Here is a 22,058-nt window from a genome sequence, read left to right on the forward strand (position 1 = left end):
TCGTGTCCAGTCGTCTCAAACTCCGGACTGGTCTGCGCGATGTGGTCTTAGCTGCTGGACTCGGGTCTCACTCAGTTTGGAGTCTCCCCTGTTGGATCTATACGGGATGCGTCGTCACATGAACTCGCGTTATGTGCAACCCGAAGAAAAGCGGATCAGTGTGACGCGTGTATTTTAAATCCCGTAAACGCTTTCTAAACACCTTTTAAACCCGAACGCGCGATGATTTTAACAACTTTTGTCATGATGCTGTCCTTCCCGGGTAAGTGGCGCATACATCTGTTGAATTATATATTGTATTTTGTTATCATTGTCTTTACAGTTCAACTCAAAAACAAATAGTGCAGAGAGGAGGCACGTGGGGACACAAACGGCTAAATCAGACGCGCACGTGTTGGACCTCATCTGATTGTTGGTTTGTGCATTATTTGGCAACAACACAATGATGCACTCTCCAATTAAAATGCCCCACTGCGGGACTAATAAAGGAATATCTCATCTAATCTAAATCATGCTCATTGACGGATCGCTGCGTATAGTTGGCCAACTAGTTCCCATCGGGAACAACCCATCTTCTGCCTCTCTTTCCTCTTCTAACTCCAGACTCAGTGTTCACCTTGAAGGGTGACGGCGGCTCGTCCTCCTCCCGGCCCGCCCGGCCGGACTGCGTAAGGGCCAGTGAACAGTGTCTGAAGGAGTACAGCTGCAGCACCAAGTACCGGACGATGAGGCAGTGTGTGGCGGGCAGGGAGAGCAACTTCAGCGCGGTCACCGGTTCGGAGGCGCAGGGCGAGTGCCGCAGCGCCATCGAGGCCATGAAGCAGAGCACCCTCAACAACTGCAGGTGTCGAAGGGGCATGAAGAAGGAGAAGAACTGTCTCCGGATCTTTTGGAGCATATTTCAGAGTTTACAGGGTATGTCAAACTATAGTCATCGTCATCATTTGGTTGAGTCGTGACTGAGATTATACTATAAAGAACGTATCCGTGGTGGGATGATGATTCACAGTATACGATTCATGTATTTTACAGAAAAGATTATTGGAAAAAATAATAACATGCAGTAAGAATGGTCCCCTGGGTTTGATATAATATGTTATGCCATTATTGTGCACACAAAACTTTTATGGGCATTAATGTGTATTAAGCAGCATTTAAAAAGTGGAGCTCTAGTTCTACAAGTTGGTGTTTAGTATGTAATGATGCATTATTTGTTTTAAATAATCACACTGTATGCTTCAGTTTTGAAATCTGAAACTGCAAATAAATGGTCAGATATATGCATTGGAGTGAAATGTAGCAGATCAAAAAGTTAAATACATTAAGTACCTCACTTTTATATAGACCTTGAGTAGTTGAATATAGCTACTTTCACACATACTGAATCCTCCTTTTCCTGTACATCTGTCAAATTGCAAGGCGCATTCCCATATTGTGCTCCCATATCACCTGTGAGACAGATAATTGTACTTGCTCGACCTTGTGCATAACTCCTATTTAGTAATTACATGACAACACATTGATTACAAAACGGTAGCAGTCAATAGTATTAATTAACAAGGGATAATCTATTTAGTGTAATTAGTATAATTGATGGGCTACTGTTCGAGTATCAGATAACATCCACCCACGCCACCTACGTTACCGCAAACATACACACACCATTGTAAGCATATTGTTGACAATAATGTTTTTCCCCATGCAGGTAATGATTTGCTGGAGTACTCTCCGTATGAACAAGTCAATAGCCGGCTCTCGGATATCTTTCGCTTGGCCCCCATCATAACTGGTAAGACGCTGCTTTTACGCTGCCGACATTCCTCAGGCTTAAGTTTGGACATTGTGGAAAGTCAAGTCCTTGCATACAGAGAGCCATGACTGCTCAGTCGTGCTTTAAACCCATCTTAAGTCACCACATCACCGTTAAAAATCTGTCACTATTTGACAACCACTCCTTTCTATTGCTGTGTGGTTTCAGGCTGCAGCTTTCAACGGCTGTTATCCATCACAAAAGCTTTTATCTGATACTGACCCACCGTATACCAAGCAGAGTCATTTAGTAAATTTCACGTTCGGCTTTCAAAGCAATGATGAGGGGTTTGTTTTTTCCACTGTCACAGTATAATGCTGGATGTAGCATTTAACTGCTAGTTTTCAAAGCGTTATCCTTTTAGAGGGAAGTCTGTGTTGTTTGACCTCCAGAAGCTTTCAGAAATGTTGCTTGCTGTTTGTGGTTTCGCATCTAAATGCCATATCGGTCCTCATATATCAATGAAGTGCAGGTGGACTTGGGAGCATACACCTAGTAAGGTCCATATTTAGATCTCACACACATACACAGACAGAGGAGCAATTAAGCATCTGTCTGCATTCAATGGCACTGATAGAACAAGAGTTTGTGTGTGTGTGTGTGTGTGTGTGTGTGTGTGTGTGTGTGTGTGTGTGTGTGTGTGTGTGTGTGTGTGTGTGTGTGCGTGTGTGTGTGTGACAAGTGCAGCACTTTCTGGCACCCTTCAGCTTTCTGGCTGGAGGTGGGCGTCTGCCGGCACAAGCCAGCTACCATTTCAGTGAAAGAAATGGTCATTCGATTTTCTCCCTCTCTCTCTCTCTCTCTCTCTGTCTCTCTCTCTCTCTCACTGTCTCTCAGTCTCTCACTCTCTCACGCACTCTCACTCTCTGTCTTTCTCTCTGCCGCTCTGTCTCTCTCTCTGTCTGGCTCTCGCTGTGATTGAATCCACTTAGCGTATCAAAGTGGCTCTGCTCCACATGCGCTGACATAATGGCTAACTGTATTTTAACAGCGAGTAACATTTTTCTAAAAATTGGAATTTGGATTATCTCCTGTGCTGGAATTGTGTGCAAGACTGAAAAGAATTGCAAACAATCTGAACTTGTGGGAGTGGTTAATAACTTTAAACAATCAGGTCTTTTTGTTTTACCACAAAATAATTTGCATAATTCTCAGAGACAGCAGATCTTAATCTTGATGAAGATATACAGTATATATATATATATTTTTTTCTAAACGGATCTGCTGCTCATGCACTCTTTTATCAAAGTCATTGACTGACTATGGATGTCATGGCATGTTGCTTATTTATCATAAGAAATCTACATTGTGTATGCAAGTGTGTGTGAGCAACATAAATCAAGAAGCAGAGATGGAGCCGGAGCTGAATAGCTAGTTTAATGTATAGCAGTGTAAACAGCCAAAGGCTCTAAGGAAAAAATAAATCACTTAATGGGTTAGATAGCAGGAATCCATCTGCCATAAGGGATCTCATTGCAACTAAGCCCAGCCTCAGGCAATCTGCAGTGTAAAATAATGCACATGGAAGTCCATACCACGTCCCCTGGGTCTACTGCCAAGATGTTATGCTCACTACTGGATTGTTGAAAATCCATGTTTGTTACCATATATATTTAGTCCATTGTTATTCCAAATAGGTTTCAGCAAATTAAGATGGTTATGAAATTAGCAGATGATGACCTACAGACTTGTTTTAACCTCTTCACCCATCCTGTTGGGATTGATTTGCATTTTATGTAATAGCTTTACATGTACACATGTGTTGTCATACTACATACATTACATTACTAAACATAAATATCTATCAACAAGACAAGAAGAAGAGTCTCGACCCCAGCATCCTAAATGCTCACAAAGACAATTCTGAGATGCTGATGTTAAAGAGGTGTGTTCACCATGTTCTCCAGCTTCATTTAGCGTGCTTTAACATTTGCTAATTAACACTAAACACAAAGTACAGCTGAGGCTGATGGGAATGTCATAATTTTGCAGGTCATGAATTTAGCTGAAGATGGTGAAAAGTCAGGAGATCACCAAAATGAGTACAAGTTGTCCGGTGGAGGGCCGACCACGTGGTGGAGGTTTAGGAAATGTTGGGGGGTCGCCAAAGTCATTAGTCTCTCCAAGGACCAGGAATATTTGTAATTTAATGGGAAACGGATCCAATAGTTGTTGAGATATTTCAGTCTGGACCAAAATGGTCGACCGAGTGACGAATTTACATTGCTGTCTACAGACAGATGCCAATATGAAGGCTAAAAGCAAAGACAGCATAGTTAGTTTCCCAACAGCTTGTCAATTAGTACGACTCCACTCTGTTATTGAGTGCTACCTTTGTTTAGACCCCATGTATGGCCTCTGCAGAAAGCTTCTCTTCTGATGTATTTATAACATTATTAATTCAGAGCCAATAACTGCTTGAATATAGTCTCCAGGAACCGCTGAAATTAAATGCGGCGTCATTTATAAATCAATGTCCAAGTGCCTTTCAGAGATGTAACACAATGCTGTTGTGCAGACCGGGGGAACGATGGGAATACAGCAGTGCCCTTAACAAAAGGGGAAAAAAAACCGCTGCCAACGTGACACATCATGTTAATGCCTTGAAAATATTGAGGCCATCAACAAGGAAAACATAAAGTATTTTATTTATTCCACTGAGCTATAGATAACTTCAGGTGATTCCAGAGATGCAGCTTTGCAATCCCATGGCCAGAGCTAAGAACAGGACACATTGCTGCAGGGTATATCTTGTACTATCACATTTCGAACTTAGTACTGTAAATGTAAGATACTTTCTCGAGACTAGATGGACTGATTCTGCATTTCCTCATCAAGGCTCACACCAGTGGTAGAAGAACACATTACATCCCAAGAGGGTCTTTGGAGTAGCACATACTGCATAAGTGAGGAAATAAACTTTATAATGTTACTCTGCCTTTCAGTGTGTTCTCAATGCTTCCCTTTGCAAATGAAAGAATAGTTGAAATCACTACATATGTATTTTGATTAGAGCCTTAATGAATACAGCCGTGTCTCTACCTCTTAGACTCTACAGTATTTCATTTCATAAACGTCTACCACTCATGTTACTATGACACTGCATGAATGTTTTTAGTTTCAGAGTGACCAACTTCTGACGTTTCCTAAAGGTCCTCCAGCCAGTTCCTCAATTACATGTAAACAGACACTCTGTAATCTGACTAGTGCTGGCCCTGCTACTGAGCCCAGTAACTACCCCACTCCTCCCAGTCTATGCTCGTATTGGAGCCCATCGGTGGTCTTACAGAGAATCGAGTCGGCGAACAAGAGATTCATGATGATTTTCCATTGCAAAGATAGCCAGAACAATTCAGTGGGTCTAGATGCCTGAAGCCACAGATTGGTCCTCTGTAGTCTTTGTCCTCTGCCTGTGGCCCATCCTGCCCGTGAACTACAAACTGCTCCAGCTGAACATCACAGTATAGAAACACTTTTAATCTGCTGATCCTTTTTACTCAAGAGCGCTTTCAGTTATATCAGCAAATCATCTGAAGGAATTTCCTTTCACACACTTCTTCTTTGTTTTCCTTCTGCCCCTCCGTGGCCGCAGAATAATGCAATTTATTCCAACTGAGTTAATCAGAGGGAGCTCAAAATTCAATAATAGACACAAGTTGTGGATTACAAGTTTTTAAATTCACTTAGCTGTTGTGTAATCAAATATTAAAACTTAAGCATTCAGTGGCATGAAGTGAAACAAACTTTATCACATTTATAAGCGAGGATATTATATTTCATAGTATTGCCTTCCTCATAACAGAAAGCATAATAGGTTGGTTTTACATAACGAGATATCTGAACAATGCATATAGAGCACTTCTAGATGTTTGCACACAGGGGTGGACATAATAACACCAACATATGTAAAACAAAATGTAATCTAAGATGTTGAATGACCACCAGGGCAACATGAAAAAATAAAATCCCAATAGCCAAAAAAGCACCTCAGCTGTGTTGAGGGTACCGCCTTAAAATATTGAGGTGTAAAATACCTGAAACTTGCTTTGCTACAATTGTATTTGGCAACATCATGCAAAATAAATACAATCTTATCATATGATTCCTGACAAGAATATCATGGTGCAAATATTATCATTCAAGTGGATATTGATGCAGGGGAAAGGCTAATCATGGCTTTCAGATAAGAAAATAAAACGCTGCAGGCTGCAGGTGACACAGGATGATGTTTTCGAGCAAATATGGAATTATTTGATTGGCGCTAACCACACCCTGCACCCACAAACACCTATGTACACTAACACTTAATCATTCTTACTGTGTGCATTTCTGCTGAATAGGCCAATGCAGCAGATTTGCATTCCAATTTGCATTTCTACATGAAAACCGTCCTGCACACATCCCATACATTAACAGTGACATACACATCCTCTCCGTGCCTCAGGCTTTTCTTCCATCTCTCAGATTGATATACCTTCATAAATATGCAGATTCATGGTTTTAACTACAAATGCTTAAACGTAGGAAGGAAGAATACAAAAGAAAGAGAAAGAAAGTCCCTTAAAGTAAGTTGGCAACTGCTGATGGTGAGACAGAACATAGACCGTTTTTATTATAATTGGCGAAGCTGAATATCAGCCCTTTGATCGGAGCACATAACTGACATTCTGAAAAACCAAAGGCAAAAAGTGGGCCTGTGCATCATCTGACTCACCCGCTGCATCGTCAGGTGCAACCACAGCGATTTACGCTCATACTTTATGTTCTCCGCCTACATATCCTACAGTCACAATTATATGTCCAGTCATCTGCACCTTAACCTTATCTTATATCAGAATCATACTGAATATGGCAGACATGAGTAATGTAGAGGGTATCGCATTTATGTTTGAATGAATTCAGGATGAATGGAGAGAAATTGGAGAGAAAAAAAGAAATAGCTGTGGTATAAACTCAGTGAGATTTTGCTAATAACATGGGTGCACTTAATAAATGGGTCTTGGGTCTGGTGGTGAATATTAAAGACACTGGCATAGATTTAGTGATGCTGGCTAGAAGCCTGATAGAAGGCAGGGTGCCCTGAAGAAGTGGGCCCTGACCACTGCTGTTTTATTTCCATAATGGGAGATGAAGAGGGCACTAAGTGGAGGGATACACTTAAAAGGATTAAAAAAAACAGCAACGAATTTATACCATTAATTAGGGCTGCATGATTATGGACAAAATGACAATTGTGATTTTTCTTTTCAGCAATATTGAGATCATGAGTTTTCTAAATCACAATTATTCATTGATAGCAATATTTTTGTTGCACTTTTACATTTTAATAAACAGAGCACTGCTTTCCATGTTGTACAGTCCAGCTAATGTACACATATTTGCATCAAAATAGGACATTTAATAAAGTTCTTCACATTCTGCCACTGTAGGGTGTTCACGCAGAGGAATGACATCTAAACGTCAATAAATGTTTATTTAATGGCCATATTTAATGCGTGATTATTTGTGCAGCCCTACAATTAATTTAAACCATGTGGTTTAAATTAATGGTTAACTATATTGTAAATCTTTATATGTATAAAGATCTACAATATAGTCATGTTGCAGTTTTAAGTATTTGGGATAGGGAATTTTGAGGGAAATAGAAATGAACTGTAGGCATTTTGTTCAAATATTACATGTGAAATATACATAATATACACACTTGGGAGTAAGATAGCTGAAATTGGGTGCCAAAAAAGTTTTCATTCATCTCCTCTGAGAAAATCCCCTCACGGTGTGCCATATGAAATGTGGCATCATCTGCATAAAGGTTCACTTATCGATGCCTGGAGACAATGCTACAGAAAGGGATGCAAGACTAATAACCTTAATTCAAGAAAAAGCTGCATTATAACATAATTTTAGGAAATGCTTAACTCAACCCACAAACAACTGTCAAAGGACAATATAATACAACATAATCAGTGTCATTATGTCTATAGTAACATAATTCAAGTCTTTTACAATTCTGACTACGTTTTTTGTGGCCCAACAATCCTGGTCATGTTCATTGACATTGCTAACCGTTTTAACTGACCCTGTGCAGTCGGCTTATTAGTAATCCCCTTTTTAAATGGAGATCTACATGCACACAGCACTTGAGGTTTGGTCTGATGGTCACACTAATACTCTGTATTACTATAATCTGTGTTCCATAGATATGGGAGGATTTACATGTCATACACAGATAAAAAGGGACATTTAAAGACTACATGTTCCTATATTCTTGAATTACATTCAGAGAACAAAGAAAAAGTAGGCTTGAGCAATCCTTGGCTGAACATTATCTAGAACTAGAAAAAAATACTATAAAGAAAGGAGGTTTAACAAGCTGCACCACTTCGGACCTCACTGCATTTATTCCATGTATCCTACATGAGATTAATCCATCTAAGCCTGCATCTACAAGCAAAACAAAATGAGGGGATTGCGCAATCTGATGCACGAGACGTGGTGGTGTGAACCATGCAGCCTTGTTCTGGAGTTGCTTTAGCTTCATGGCACACAATCTCATATGCAGCGTTGTTTGCTGGTGTGATATTAGTTATAGTCAAGTCTTTTTAGAATGGGCTATTATTTATTTATTTACAATTAGCACCGCACAGCAAACACAATAACATACACAGTCCTGCGTGAATATATTGGCAATCGTCGGTTGTTAGGCTGATGGTGGTCAGATTGACATTTTTAACATATTACCCAACCCAAGTGTATACAGTAGTGTAGAGGCCAGATGTTAACCTTTAGAGATACATTTGTTTAGGTCCAGACTTCACCTCAACCATTTTCAAAAGCTCATGGGCCAGTTCTCCAACACAGATGCATGTCATGTATCAAATATAGTGAACACAGCCCCCCAGGACACCATAATAAACCTCTTTGAGATTCATATTCAACCCTACCTGGCTGTCAGTCTTTCAATAGGTGTTTTGTGTCAACCAATTGGAGGTCAAAGGGTCAGATTCCAGTGTTTGCTACACTGGCTTATTATTTGGTCTACATCAATGGCAACATGGTGGCCTTGCTCAGGGGGTGCAACTGAAGAAGGCTAAGGGAGATTGTTTTTTTCTTAAGCCTGTAGGTCTTTAAACAAGATATGTGCAGACGCACATATAGGATTGCAGTACTTGGTATGCACTTCAAGGGCAATACACCAAGGATACAGGAAACTAGAGTAATGTTTGGTTAAATTAATAAATGTAAAGGTTAAATGGTAAGTTGGAACACTATTTTGCTCACTAGTCACCTTTTTTGTAGTTTTTTTGAGGTTTTTATCTTAGAGACTTCTTGCTGCATGTTATAGATAACCATGACAAGAAAGACATTAAGACTGTAAGAGCATTACAGTCATACTGCAAGTAGCACAGAATAAAACACAGACAAATAATACAAAATAACAACTAATAACAATCTTCAACACCCTGTTTATATGACTCATTGCCTAGCCCTGTCTCCTAGAAATGACCTTCCCATAAAACAAATCAGCATTCTGTATTGTGTTTTTAGCAAAAAAGTATTTTGACTTGGATTACCTTAGCTTTTAACGTATCACAAATAAGTTTCAAATGAGCCACAGAAGTTGACGTGGGGAGGAAGTTGGGGTGGTGGATGGATCAAAAACCACAGGGCTCTCAACCAGAAGACTACTGTTTGTGTCCTCATGGGAACCAAGTGCTTTGTGCCAAAACATAACCAAGGAGTAGTTTTGTTTTGCCTAAACATAAACAAATACTTTTGTTGCATTTTTGTTCTGTTTTACATTCACAGCCATTTCAAGCCAAACCATGTTTTTTTTACTATAACTAACCAAGTAGATTTGTTGAACTATCCTCATTCGCTCATAAACTTGTCTTGGAGACAGTCAAACATGGATTATACCCCTGAAACAGAGAAGCTGTTACCCAAAAAGAATCTTATTAAATGCGAAAATGCTCCTGATAGAAGAAAAATAATGTTCTCGCATTCTTGTGTTGCGTCCATATGGAGTCACATGTTGCTCTTGGTGACTGTAATTGAGGCAGAAGTGTCACACCTATGGTTTGATAGCTCCAAACACCCACTAAAGGATCACAGCTCACATCTCTAGTCACTTGTCAGATGTAACTAATGGCTTTTGTAATATCTGATTAACCCCAGGTTCAAGAATGTATTCAGATTTAATCATGGCTCATTCTGTGGTGCATGATCGAGTGCAGTGAGCTTCAATTCCACCTCAAAAGGCAGATTTACAGAATTCATTCTTCCATGTCGAGGGTACTGTTTGTGTTACTGGACAGAACTCAATGACATTGACATCAGGACAGCAGAAAGTCTCTACGTCTTCCGTCGCAAACTAAAAACACATCTTTTTCGACTATACCTTGAATAGGGAAGGTAGAGCCGTAGTAGCACTCTAGTAGCACTTAAATGTCCCTTACCGATAGCACTTCGTAGTTTGGCACTTTAGTAGCACTTAAATGGCACTTACGGATAGTACTCTGTAGTTTAACATTATTGAAGAAATTGTACTTGCTTGATTCTTGTTGTTCTGAGTTTGGACTCATGGTTTAATGCACTTATTGTAAGTCGCTTTGGATAAAAGCGTCAGCTAAATGACATGTAATGTAATGTAACTCCGTCGGGCAAGAAGGACTTTGTACCAACAAATAGCAAAAATTAGATGTGAGAGTCATTATGGTGGCCAGAGAGTGTTTTTACTGGGCTGTGATGGAAAGACAGCATACTGGGATGAAACTGGAAGCAAGTATGGGTGACTTGGTTCATGTCAAACAAAGTAGGGAAAATGCACAGTGTTTGAGCAGGTGTTTGTATTTGTACGTTTCTGTGTTTTCTGTAAGGATGCGGACAACAAAATCACCTCTAAATTACAATGGAATATACTAATATGAGCATTGTCCTTTTTTGAGCTTTGAATATTAGGGTTTGAGTGGTCTGTGTGGTCTAACTGCCTTTTCCGTTGCACACATAAGGTTTGATCATGACTACGAGACCCAATGAGGTCACAGAGGGGGATCTGATTACAACCTGAAGTACACAAATTAGCCAGAGAATTTAGGTTCAAACGTGTAACAAAGCAACTGCAACAAACAAAGCAACTGGAGCAACAAATTGGAACAATGAATCCTAATTAAACCTCTGTAAAAGATGTTCATCCATATATTGTTGTGTTTACAAATACAAGCATGGCTGCGTTCTATTCACAGCTCTCATACAGCCTTTTTATTTTCAAAGAGGCTTACAGTAAATTATGTAATTCTAGTATAAAATAATAGTAGTCGATTTTACTGAATATTTGTTCTGGCTATGACTTTGGGATGGATAGCTGCTTCCTATTTTTTGGATTATAATTCATGTCAATAATGACAAAAATAGAATGCATTTTATCTACATAAGGGTGTATTTTCCGATGCACCTAAGAGACACTTAGGGACTTCCTTAGGACTATGAATGGGAATGCACAATTTCGGCAATGTAATTAAACTGTCAGGGACAAAGTAAAGAGGTCATGGTATTACTCAATGAAAAATAATGGTGGAAATGAGGAGTGTAACATCGCTTTAAAAAATTGCTCCGTCTGAAAATATTTCCTCACGGTGCCTTTCTTTCCTTTCACTGAAATTGACTCAAATAGTTCACTTAATCTTTCCCCATCGCTTGCTTGCCTGCACTGTGTCTTCTAATCTGATTCACTCAAGACTACCTTCATTTTGAAGAATTGATCATTTAGTATGTGTAAACCTGTGCCAGAAAGTAACAATTATGATATGAGGCAAATATAAAATGATGTATCTCTCTTCTTTCAAAGTTGAGCCCGCATCTACGAAGGAGAACAACTGTCTGAATGCTGCCAAGGCCTGTAACCTGAACGACACATGTAAGAAATACCGCTCAGCATACATCACCCCCTGCACTAGCAGGGTGTCTGCTTCTGAGGTCTGCAACAAGCGCAAATGCCACAAGGCCCTCCGACAGTTCTTTGACAAGGTAATTAAGCACGTTCATTCTGAGAGCTGCTCTTTGTGTGTTTGATTCGCTGCTCAAATGAACATCTCAACCAAATGTCAAAGGAAAAAATGCCATTTTAGAAGCAATATCACATAAAGCTGACTTTGAATCCAATCTCTTTGTAAAAGTCTAGGTTACTTATCATAACGCTGATCTCTACTAAAAGCTACGTAGTGGACCTGACCCCATTTACACAAGCCGGGAAAATGTGTTCTGGGTGATCTGATTGCAATCGGAGAGTGCTGGACCACACAAAAGCACGGTTGTAAATGCACCCAAAAGTAACTGCAATTATGCCCAAATTGTTCAAAACATCTCCTCCTGGACTCGGACACATTGTTACCCCATTGAACACAAGTACAAATGCAGTTACATTTTCAATGCACTTACAACAATTTACGTGAGCGAAAATACGTGACACTGGAGACGCAGATAATTACCAAGTGTAACTATAATCAGGACACCTTTTTTTTTTTTTTTTTTATATTTTCTTTCCAAAATAAAGGTTCCAACTAAATACAGCTATGGGATGCTGTTTTGCTCCTGTCCGGCGGGGGATCAGAGAGCATGTGCAGAACGTCGACGACAGACAATCGTACCCGTCTGCTCCTACGATGATAAAGAAGACAAGCCGAACTGTCTGTCTCTTCAGAACACGTGCAAGACCAACTACATCTGCAGGTAAGAAGGCAAAGAGGGACCCAAATATACAGTCTAATGTTTTTTACTACTATGAATGATTGAACTATTGTTAATAAATGTGACAAAACACTTATCTTAGTATAAGCTTGACATATAATAACGGCATCAGGAAATAAGCATCTATAATTTGTATCTGTTGTTTTTAGGTCACGGCTTGCAGACTTCATCAGCAACTGTCAGCCAGAAGCTCACTCCATATCAGGCTGTCTGAGGGGGAGCTATGCTGACTGCCTGCTGTCTTACTCAGGTCTTATTGGTAAGTTCTCTGAAGCATTTTAAAATTACTTCAGAATTTGCAAGATAAATTGTAAAGCTATACTGGTAACTGGACCTAAAGTTGGACTACTAATGGTATTTCTTTGAAACTATTCCGATGAACTTCCTTCAAAGGAGCTTTTTCAAATAATATTCTGTACATTATTTGTTGTCAGTCAACAGGTTTGGTTATCAAACTTGATTCTATTTTTTTCCTCTTTATTATCAATATGATTAGAAGTGATGTATAGGATTTTTGTTTTTTTCTAAGGCAATAGATAAAAGAGAAAGGTGATTATTTCCCTTTAACAGCTGCACAGAATTTAAGCCAGTTCCCTCAAACTACAGTACAATATTAATGATGTATTATAAGCTGCTTGGAGGTAGTGTAAACAGGTCATAATTCATATTTAATAGCTATTTATGTTATTGTAAAAACATCTCCTTCAAACAACTGGATTTCTCTTGATAACACTAATTTGCTTTTGTTTAATTCTCATTTTCACTGTAACAGACCCATAACCCATCATAGAGTCGTTCATCGGCCATTCGCAGCGCAGCCAACCCTACGAGCTCTCCTCCTGTCAATTTAAATACAAGTGTGTTGTTTATAATGTAATATTATTGGAGATCGAATATCCGCAACTCATATTTTACTGAATATTGTCGGATAACAATTGTCAGTAAAACTTTATTTCCCGCTGTGATGGTATGTAATTAATCCGCGGGACAAATGCGTGCCAAACTGTGAGGGGGTTTGTTACACCACTAATTTACACTGTTCATTATAGCTCTTTGCAGAAGTGGATCTTATTTCCTTTTGTTCAGCCGGACCACACAAAAGCACGGTTGTAAATGCACCCAAAACTAACTGCAATTATGACCAAATTGTTCAAAACATCTCCTCCATTATGTAGAAAGGAAACATGTGTGCAGTTTTAGTAATGAGATTTGAGCGCGGGGCAACGGTGACCAATTGCAAACTCAACACGCGGACATTTTAATCTATATCATTCATATTCTACTCCACACAGGTAACACATTCAGTTACATCAAGATGAAGAAATAGCTATAAATGGTTTCATTTGATTTTCTGCCAATTGAGTACAATGCGCAACCAATGTAGGACCAACCTTTTTGCCAATATAGCCTATTTCAACGGTTAAAGGGGGGAATTACATGTATGCATCATAACGCAGCTCCGCAATGAGGAACCCTGCAAGTTCTGCAAAAAAAGAAAATTGTAAGTAAAGGCAGCCTATAATACTGAATAAGCTCGCTCTCACTGGCCGATCTGAACAAAAGAGTCCTGAGACTAATGTTACTAATGTTAGACTAATGAGACTGATGTTTTGCTGCAGGTACGGTGATGACACCCAATTATGTGCGATCACTTGGCATCAGCCTATCGCCATGGTGTGACTGCGGCAGCAGCGGGAACAGCAAGCCAGACTGTGATCGATTTGCAGAGTTTTTCACCCACAATCGATGCCTACGTGAGTTCCAGTACTGCAGAGATTATAATTTCCCTTCCAGAATTGCCCTATTCTTCACAGCATGAGGACAAATTGACCATTTGTATCGTCTCAACTTCAATTGACCTTTTGAAATTATGGACTGGGAGATAATGACTGCAAAATGTAACAGTGCAGTATGTGATGGTCTATCATGTGTTCGGCCTACATATACAATGTATGTTACTTTGACCGTGTGTATAGTCTCTTGAGCATTTCTTTTGTATTTCTGCTCGTATGTGAGCATGAGTGGCAGTCAGTGCCCTTCATGCTCCAAGTTTTAAAAGTATAACAGAGCAAGTTTTATTGAATGGCTGCATCCTTAACAACTCATGCCCAATTGCTTTTTACGATGATTAAGACTAGATATTACAAAAAGATTTTCTTTTGCCGACAATTTTCTTTTGCTCAGGGAATCTTCCATTAAATGTCAAATTAATTGTGAAAACAATTGCATTACTTTAACAATGTTTTTTCTAATTCCAGGCAGTTATTAAGTTCCTTTTTGTGAATCATAGCGATTACAGGTAGACGCTGCTTTTATGCTCTTGAGAAAGGTCAAGTCATTTAGTTTCCTACACAACCACCCAAAGTATCAATTATAAACAGCTCTTAGTTGGGCATGAACAAAATCTTTTGGGCCACGCAACTTGAACTTACTTCACCGGCAATGACTGAAGACTTCTGCTATTTGGTTAGATGTGCAGACTGTATTATTAAAAAGAGGCTCGGAGGGCATGCTGCAGAATAAGGCTTATTACATGTAATTATAAAAACTCTACAGTTGAGTGGAAGTAATGACATTGAATGCATTTTTTCCTCATGAATCCGTACACATTGCTTACTTCCGATATAATTTAATTGTTTACTGTCCAGTAAAATATAGATTTATTAAAGGATCAAAAATGTCACGAGTGAATACACTATATTCTTGCAGGAAATGCTATCCAGGCATTTGGCAATGGGACTGATGTTGGAGTCTGGCAACCCCAACCCCCGATCCAGCCGACTGCACCAGAGCCCAGCATCACTCGGAGGGGCAAAGACCGAACCAATAACGGCCTGGATGCACTGACAGACGTGACCAAACTGGATCTTGATGAAGACTCATTATATCACATCTGTGGGACCTTACAGGTGACGTTTTTAAAGTATAGAGTTTGAACGAGGAGTTGCAAGTGTATCAATATAGGAGGTGTTTGTCTAGCTGACTGACAAAACTGATGTTAATTTCGAAAAATATAAACTAAAAAAAACAAAAGGTAGAGATAGAAGTGAAGACAAAATGACTGCATCATTTTTTTACAATATTGAAAGTCCCCAAACAAATGTCTCTATGAGAGTATAGGAGTATAGGATTGAAAAAAATGTCTATATCCAATTGCATTTTAAAAAAAAAAACGTAGGAGACAAAATGTCTGAATCTAAATTGAGACCTAAATACCAGGTAGAAATCTTTTCAGAGCTTCTGTCTGAGTTTTAGACGTCTGGCTCTGTCACCTTGATGGATCAGGGATGGTTTTATGATGGCATGCACAGAATCCCCCCTCCCGGGCAGAAAGATGAGACGTCAGTGTGGAGTCAGAGCTTCCAAAGCTGTCATGTCAAAGCTAATTGGTTGCCACAGTAACATCAAAAAGGACCCACAGGGTGTGTGTTTGTGTGTGTGTGTGTGTGTGTGTGTGTGTGTGTTATACTGTATACTAATTCTCAGTATATACCACATTTTTGACTCAGTTTATGTTTACTTAAATTCCTGTTAGCTTTGTCACAACAATAGCTGCTCATGGTTAAAACAAGCTGCATACGAGCATAATCACTAGGTAACTGATTTGCTCTGACAGTGTCTCGAGAACAATTCAAGCTTTAATAAATCACAAGAAAGTTCAATTTTTTTCAATGCATGACAACTAAACTCTTGTTTAGTTGTCATGCATTGTTAATGTCCACTTTCAAAAAACTGTCTCCAGGTGAAGGATAATGTCGACTAGAAAGAAAGAAAAATCTGATCTGCTGAGGAAGATGTGATACGGTCCAAAGTTTCTAAACAGCTAACTTCTAAATTGACCTTGTGGTGACATTGTTATGTTATTTACAAAAGGTGATCATAGTTTTTCACTGTAGACTGACATTATTTCTTAGATATAACTCATTTAATTCAACATGTGTCTAACCGTATGCACAAATATCTCAAACACAAATTCCAAAGGGATTTTAAAAAGTGCTTCCAGAAATAACATGAAAATGGTATAATTAGTTTTTTAATACCTATTGCAATTGTAGAAAAACACTTAAATGCACTGATTATGCCATTTTACGTGATACATTGCATGTTTTGCTAAAATGTGCTTTTAGGTACTCCAGTGAAAGTGTTTGGCTGCAGCAACACATTTCAGACCTATCCTATTCTCTTCTGATAAATATTATGGGGCTATAAATGAGATGATATCACATATACTTTAAGGGAGACAATCTATCATATTGGCTTTTAATAGTGATAATATGATTTATCACCGGTAAAAGCATCCTCCAGGAGGAAAGACCTCCTATTGAGCAATTAATCACTCTTCTCCAGAATCCTGGTTCATAGAATTCTTTCTACTTAAGAACCAACGCGTTGAGTGTTTATTATGTTCCTAAACCACCACAGAGTCACTTTATCATTTCCTGTACTCCATCTCTGTATCTGTGGGTGTGTGTTTGTTTGTGTGTGTGCAAATGCATTTGGGTATTTTTATATGTGGCTGAAGAGGTTTGCAGGAGTCTGAGAAAAGTCGTAAAGTTATTAAACGGTCATAACCTTGAGCAGGCACAAACAGGGAATGTAACACAGACAAACTTTTCACACACACACACACACACACGCATCTTGCTCGAAGCAGATGAATATACAAAGAGGTCTGTGTAGGTCTAAACTGTGGAAAATGGTGGGCACTGGAAGTATTATCATAAATCTTATTGTTGTGTATTTTTCTGCATAACTGTGGTAGTGGGAGTTTGCTTTGTTTTACTTTGAAGTAAATGCCCTTCCTGTAGCCACAGTCATTCCACTACTCTGAGTAATGAATGATAATATCTGCTCAGATGTATATTTCAGAGCCGTCTGTGATTTTGAAAGACAGGATCAAATAAGAATGAAATTGGAGCACCAGGGTAGCGATCCAACCGCAAAGTCCTGGGTTTGCCTCCGGACTTAGGACCTCAGCTTCATGTTGTACAACACCCCCCCCCCCCTCCAGTGTCATCTTTCTCATAAAGAAAAACTTAAACTAAATATTCTTAGAAATGAAAAGAATGAAAATGAATGTTTCTCTGCCTTCTCTTCTATTTTTTTTCTTCCTTCTAGGCCCAAAAACAGGTGTCCAATCTGACAGTGGACACTGCTCAGTGTGTGGTAAGAATGGTTCTACTCTCTAAAGATATTGATATTTATTTTATATGAGCTCCTTATCTTTGGTCATTAATATATGAAAAGTATGCATTGAGGTTTCCAAATGCACAAATTAATATTCTGCTGGTGTAAAATAATATTTATAACCTAATCCCGGAAGCTATCTGAATTACCAAATCTGCTCTGATTGTAGGCACAAGCAAAACATATTCTGATCTAGATTCACGCTAAATTAAAAATTAAAAAAGAAAAGATATTAATTGTTGTTTTTCCCCCCACCTCAGAACCATCGACTGGATGAGTCCAGCAGCTCAAACGCTAACGCCAGAAGCCCGGCAGCTGACCTCAGCGGCTCACACCCCTCACGGGTGCTCCTCCTCCCACTCGCCTTTGCTCTAACGCCGGTGCTCCTGCGGCTGGAAGGTGTTCTGCTGTTGTAGGATCGGAGGAGTCCGGGTCCACACTTTCCTCTCAAGAAGTGATTCCACTCATTTTTGATTTGAGACATTTGCCAAAGTGTGACACTTGCATTTTCTTTTTCTTTTTTTTGTTAAAAACGGAAGTAATCAACACCCGTGCAGGAGAGCCCTGACGTCAGACAACAGTGGATTATTTGCTGAACAACAGACGTGTTGAAGCGGTCGCTGAGATATCGGCTCGTTTTGGCCTTCCTTCCCTCGTTTGGTGACTTCAAGAATCAGATGCGATGCTGAGGAACACTCATTCTTTTTGGAGTTAAACTCTGTGATCTGATCAGCATGTGAACACATTCACTTCTTTGGAATGTGTTGCAATCAGTGCACATTTGACTGAATGTGCTGAACCGTGTTTTGGGAGATAGAGGGGATGGTTTATGTATAATAACTGTGCTCGGATTTGTCCGGCCAATAAACCTGCTTCAGTTCAACAAAAGAAAAACTAAGTGTTGTATAAAAGTGCTGATCTATAATATGTCACAAGGGACGACTTCACGCATTTCATGGACACACTGAATTAAATAATACATATTGAACTCATTCAAGATCCCATTGCATTTTGTCCGCGTATCATCAAAGGACAACGACATATCAGCCAGAAGAAAGTAACAATTTCTATTCTACATGTTCGGTACTAGGTGTAGATCAGTTTTGTAGATTTATTTGATCGTTATGGTTGTTTGTGGTTTAATCACATCGCCTCGAAAAGAACATTTTGAACATACGATAGATAAAGTGAACACTATAACAGTATGCTGCCGTTAGCTTGTAACATATTGTCTGTAATGTTTTTGGGAGTCTTCGTCAGCATTATCCAGTGTAACTCTGATTTATGAAATGTGACAGGATATGGTTCATTAGTCATGTGGTTAAAGATATGACTGTTGTGTGGTTATATTTTTGTTATATGATTGCAAAGTGCATAATGTTATCTTAAACAGTATTTTTCTCGAGAAATAACAAACTGTCTGTAACAGCAACATGAACATAAAGACTTTACAAAAAGTGTCTCTACTGGCAAAAATGAAGTTATGTTATCTTTCTGTCGGAGTAATAAAGAATGTGTACATATTCACAAATAGAGCAAATGCCAAAAGACAATAAATTCACACTTCTTTTCTTTTTTTTTTAAATACTATTTTTATCTTATTTTATCTATAAACTTGAAGACAATTCTTTTCAGAGGCCACTTTCATTTCATGAAAAACATTTAAAAAATTGGTGAACAGTGACTCATGCTGGTTTCTAAAATCTACAGAAAGGGATACATCCTGTTTTGGGCTCATATCATTCCCTCCAGTTCATCTGTTTTCAGGAGGGACTCTTGTAAAGCAGGATTATGAGATAGCAGCAGGCAGACAGGCCGCTATTGTCAGTCCGATCACATCAGGCCCAGTGCGGAGGGACACAGGCGGACAAGGACGCAGCCGGTAGAGGACAGACTGTTCCTTTTGGGGGGGGGGGGGGCGTCTGGCCAAGAACATGACACACCTGTTTGGGCTCAGTGATGGAGTACTTGACCTAGAGAGAGAGCCTAAGATTTATTAGATGAGTCACAGAACCGAACGGGCCAAAATATTATGGAAAGGACACATTCATACTGAAATATCAGGAATGTACAGTGATTGGAGAGATTCAAATGCGATGGTTTGGGAAATATGGTTGCTTTGCTTTTTTGTCAAAATATTAAACAATATCAAGTTTTTAAAAAAATTACCAAAACCAACAATATATAGCTGATTTGTCTGTGCCGTGGAGCTTTATTGCTGTTTTATATATATATATATATATATATATATATATATATATATATATATATATATATATATATTAAAAAAACATAACTGATAATGTTCCTTCGGCTGACATCAAATGAAAATAGGATCCAAAAAATGCAATTTACTCCTGTGTGAGAAATATTTGATAAACCCACAGATTTCTGTGACCACGACACAGAAATCTTTACAGTTTCAAGTTTTTATTGCAATAGCCAATAATCAAAAACAGGTACAATATCCAAACCACTAACTCATGTATCCTATTTATTGACCAGGTATGTTAAACCATAAGCTCATTATCTGCTTTACACCTAGTTTAAAATTCTAAAAGACACTTTTTGCAAATAACGACACAGGTAATTACACACATCACGCAAAACTAAAAGCTTGTGCCTGTGTTGTTGCTACACAATGCCACTGAAATAATGTAACCAATTAGATGAATCAGAAATCAGAGCTCTATTGTTTACATTACAGGTCATGTTTGATACTCAACTATTAGAGTCTACTCTTATGATTGTGTTGAAAATAAATGTGTTCATAGAGTATATTTACAGCATGCTCCAAATGAAGATGCAAAGGACTCCTGATAATCGTACTTATACTTACTTTTATACTCATACGCCATCGGTGTGCAGTTGGCATTTGGAAATAACTATTTATTTGATGCTTGTGTGTGGAGTTTTAACGCGACAAACACTATTTTGGTACTTTGTGAATATGGCTAGTTTTGTTTTTTTGTGTGGAGTTCCAACAAAGACTGCCCTGCTTTCAGAAATTGTGTTTTAGCAATTGCGAAGTCATTTTTATTGATTTGATTGTTCTATTTCCTTGTGCTTGCTCATTTAAGTCATATTGATCTTGTTTTGGTGTCTGAAAATGAATATCAGAAAGAAACACCCACATCACGACTCAAATTACCAAACTCTTCTTTTAAATCTAGTACTATTACATTCAGAGATGTGCCTGACATTAAAAGTGAACTACATTTAACACATCATAGTTGACTGAAGCCTCGAGACAACGATGGTTGTCATTAAAACTATGATAACTAGCATTGCTCGCCAGGTTTACTGTTCGCCTGCCACAAAGCCCTGAGGACTGGGAGATGGTGTTGGGAGACTCCCCCTCCCACCACTATAAAACCACTGCAGGTCTTCTACTCAATCCAAATGTTCACCCTCGGCGTAGATTAAAGAGAGCACTGATAAAACGGTTCAATCATAGCCGCACTGCCTCACAGGGATCACGTCTAGTTACGGCAACTTTTGACCTCTCCAGCAACATTGTTTCAGCACCTCGAAACGACTCTGTGGATTTCACCTTTTCCATTAACCAGGAGAGCAGCACCAATTTCACTTTATTACTTTCTTTCTCTTCCGTTGTGTCCAAATGTCAGGGTGTGCCTGGCTTTTTGCAGTAAACACTTACACGGGATCAGTTATGTTGGGACGCTTTCCCCCCTCTCATCTTTTCCAGAGCAGTTGTAGGGGCAAAAGATAAGAGATGATAATGCTTCGTTGATTGCACGGCGAAGCAAAAACCATAAGCTCCTTCTCAAACTTGACCGACCAGAGTAAATATGGCACAGAGCTGGAGATGACCTTTTAATGTAGACTGGAGAGGGACAGGTTCACCTCTTGACCTTCATAGATGTAATCACTTTAAGTCTTCATCTTATTTACAGAATGTGTTGCCGGTAAACTGTGGCCTATACAACAACTAACCACCATTTTTCCCCAAAAAACTATCTGGAAACACATTAACGTTGTTACAGGTTTTTTTTACTCAAATTGGAACTCAATGTAGGCACACTAATTTCCTTCTATTTTATTTGCTGACTTACCCGTCCGTGTGCATGATGCCGGTTTGGTTGAAGATGCTGAGACGTGTCGATTAAAAATTCTATAACTAAAATAGTTATTACTGACACTATAAGAAACGAGAGTCCGCCATCTCTCCTTCCAACCAGTAGCGAACCTCCTTTCTGTGTGTTTACCAAGGCAGCGTCTTTCTGGTTTAGTCCCAGTTGGCTGCTTCTGAGCTTACGCCCACTTCTTCAAGGAAGTACTAATCAGCTTTAAT

The 22,058-nt window shown here is 39.0% G+C and overlaps 1 protein-coding gene across 1 annotated transcript; it reads left to right on the forward strand.

Moving 5' to 3' along the window:
• Positions 1-222: 222 nt before the first annotated feature.
• On the forward strand, positions 223-18,159 carry gfra1b (gdnf family receptor alpha 1b). Its single transcript, XM_034559317.1, has 10 exons — positions 223-262; positions 604-915; positions 1,706-1,789; positions 11,658-11,836; positions 12,363-12,538; positions 12,706-12,815; positions 14,176-14,310; positions 15,266-15,465; positions 17,675-17,722; positions 18,004-18,159. The coding sequence occupies exons 1-10, from the start codon at positions 223-225 to the stop codon at positions 18,157-18,159; spliced, it is 1,440 nt and encodes a 479-aa protein (XP_034415208.1).
• Positions 18,160-22,058: the final 3,899 nt, after the last annotated feature.

The sequence above is a fragment of the Cyclopterus lumpus genome, chromosome 19 (assembly GCF_009769545.1).
Source record: "Cyclopterus lumpus isolate fCycLum1 chromosome 19, fCycLum1.pri, whole genome shotgun sequence".
Taxonomy (NCBI): Eukaryota; Metazoa; Chordata; class Actinopteri; order Perciformes; family Cyclopteridae; genus Cyclopterus; species Cyclopterus lumpus.

Coding starts and splice junctions, on each gene's coding strand:
- gfra1b (XM_034559317.1), top strand. CDS start 223: ATGATTTTAACAACTTTTGTCATGATGCTGTCCTTCCCGG. Junction 1,790..11,657: donor CTTGGCCCCCATCATAACTG/GTAAGACGCTGC, acceptor CTTCTTTCAAAG/TTGAGCCCGCATCTACGAAG. Junction 12,816..14,175: donor GTCTTACTCAGGTCTTATTG/GTAAGTTCTCTG, acceptor GTTTTGCTGCAG/GTACGGTGATGACACCCAAT.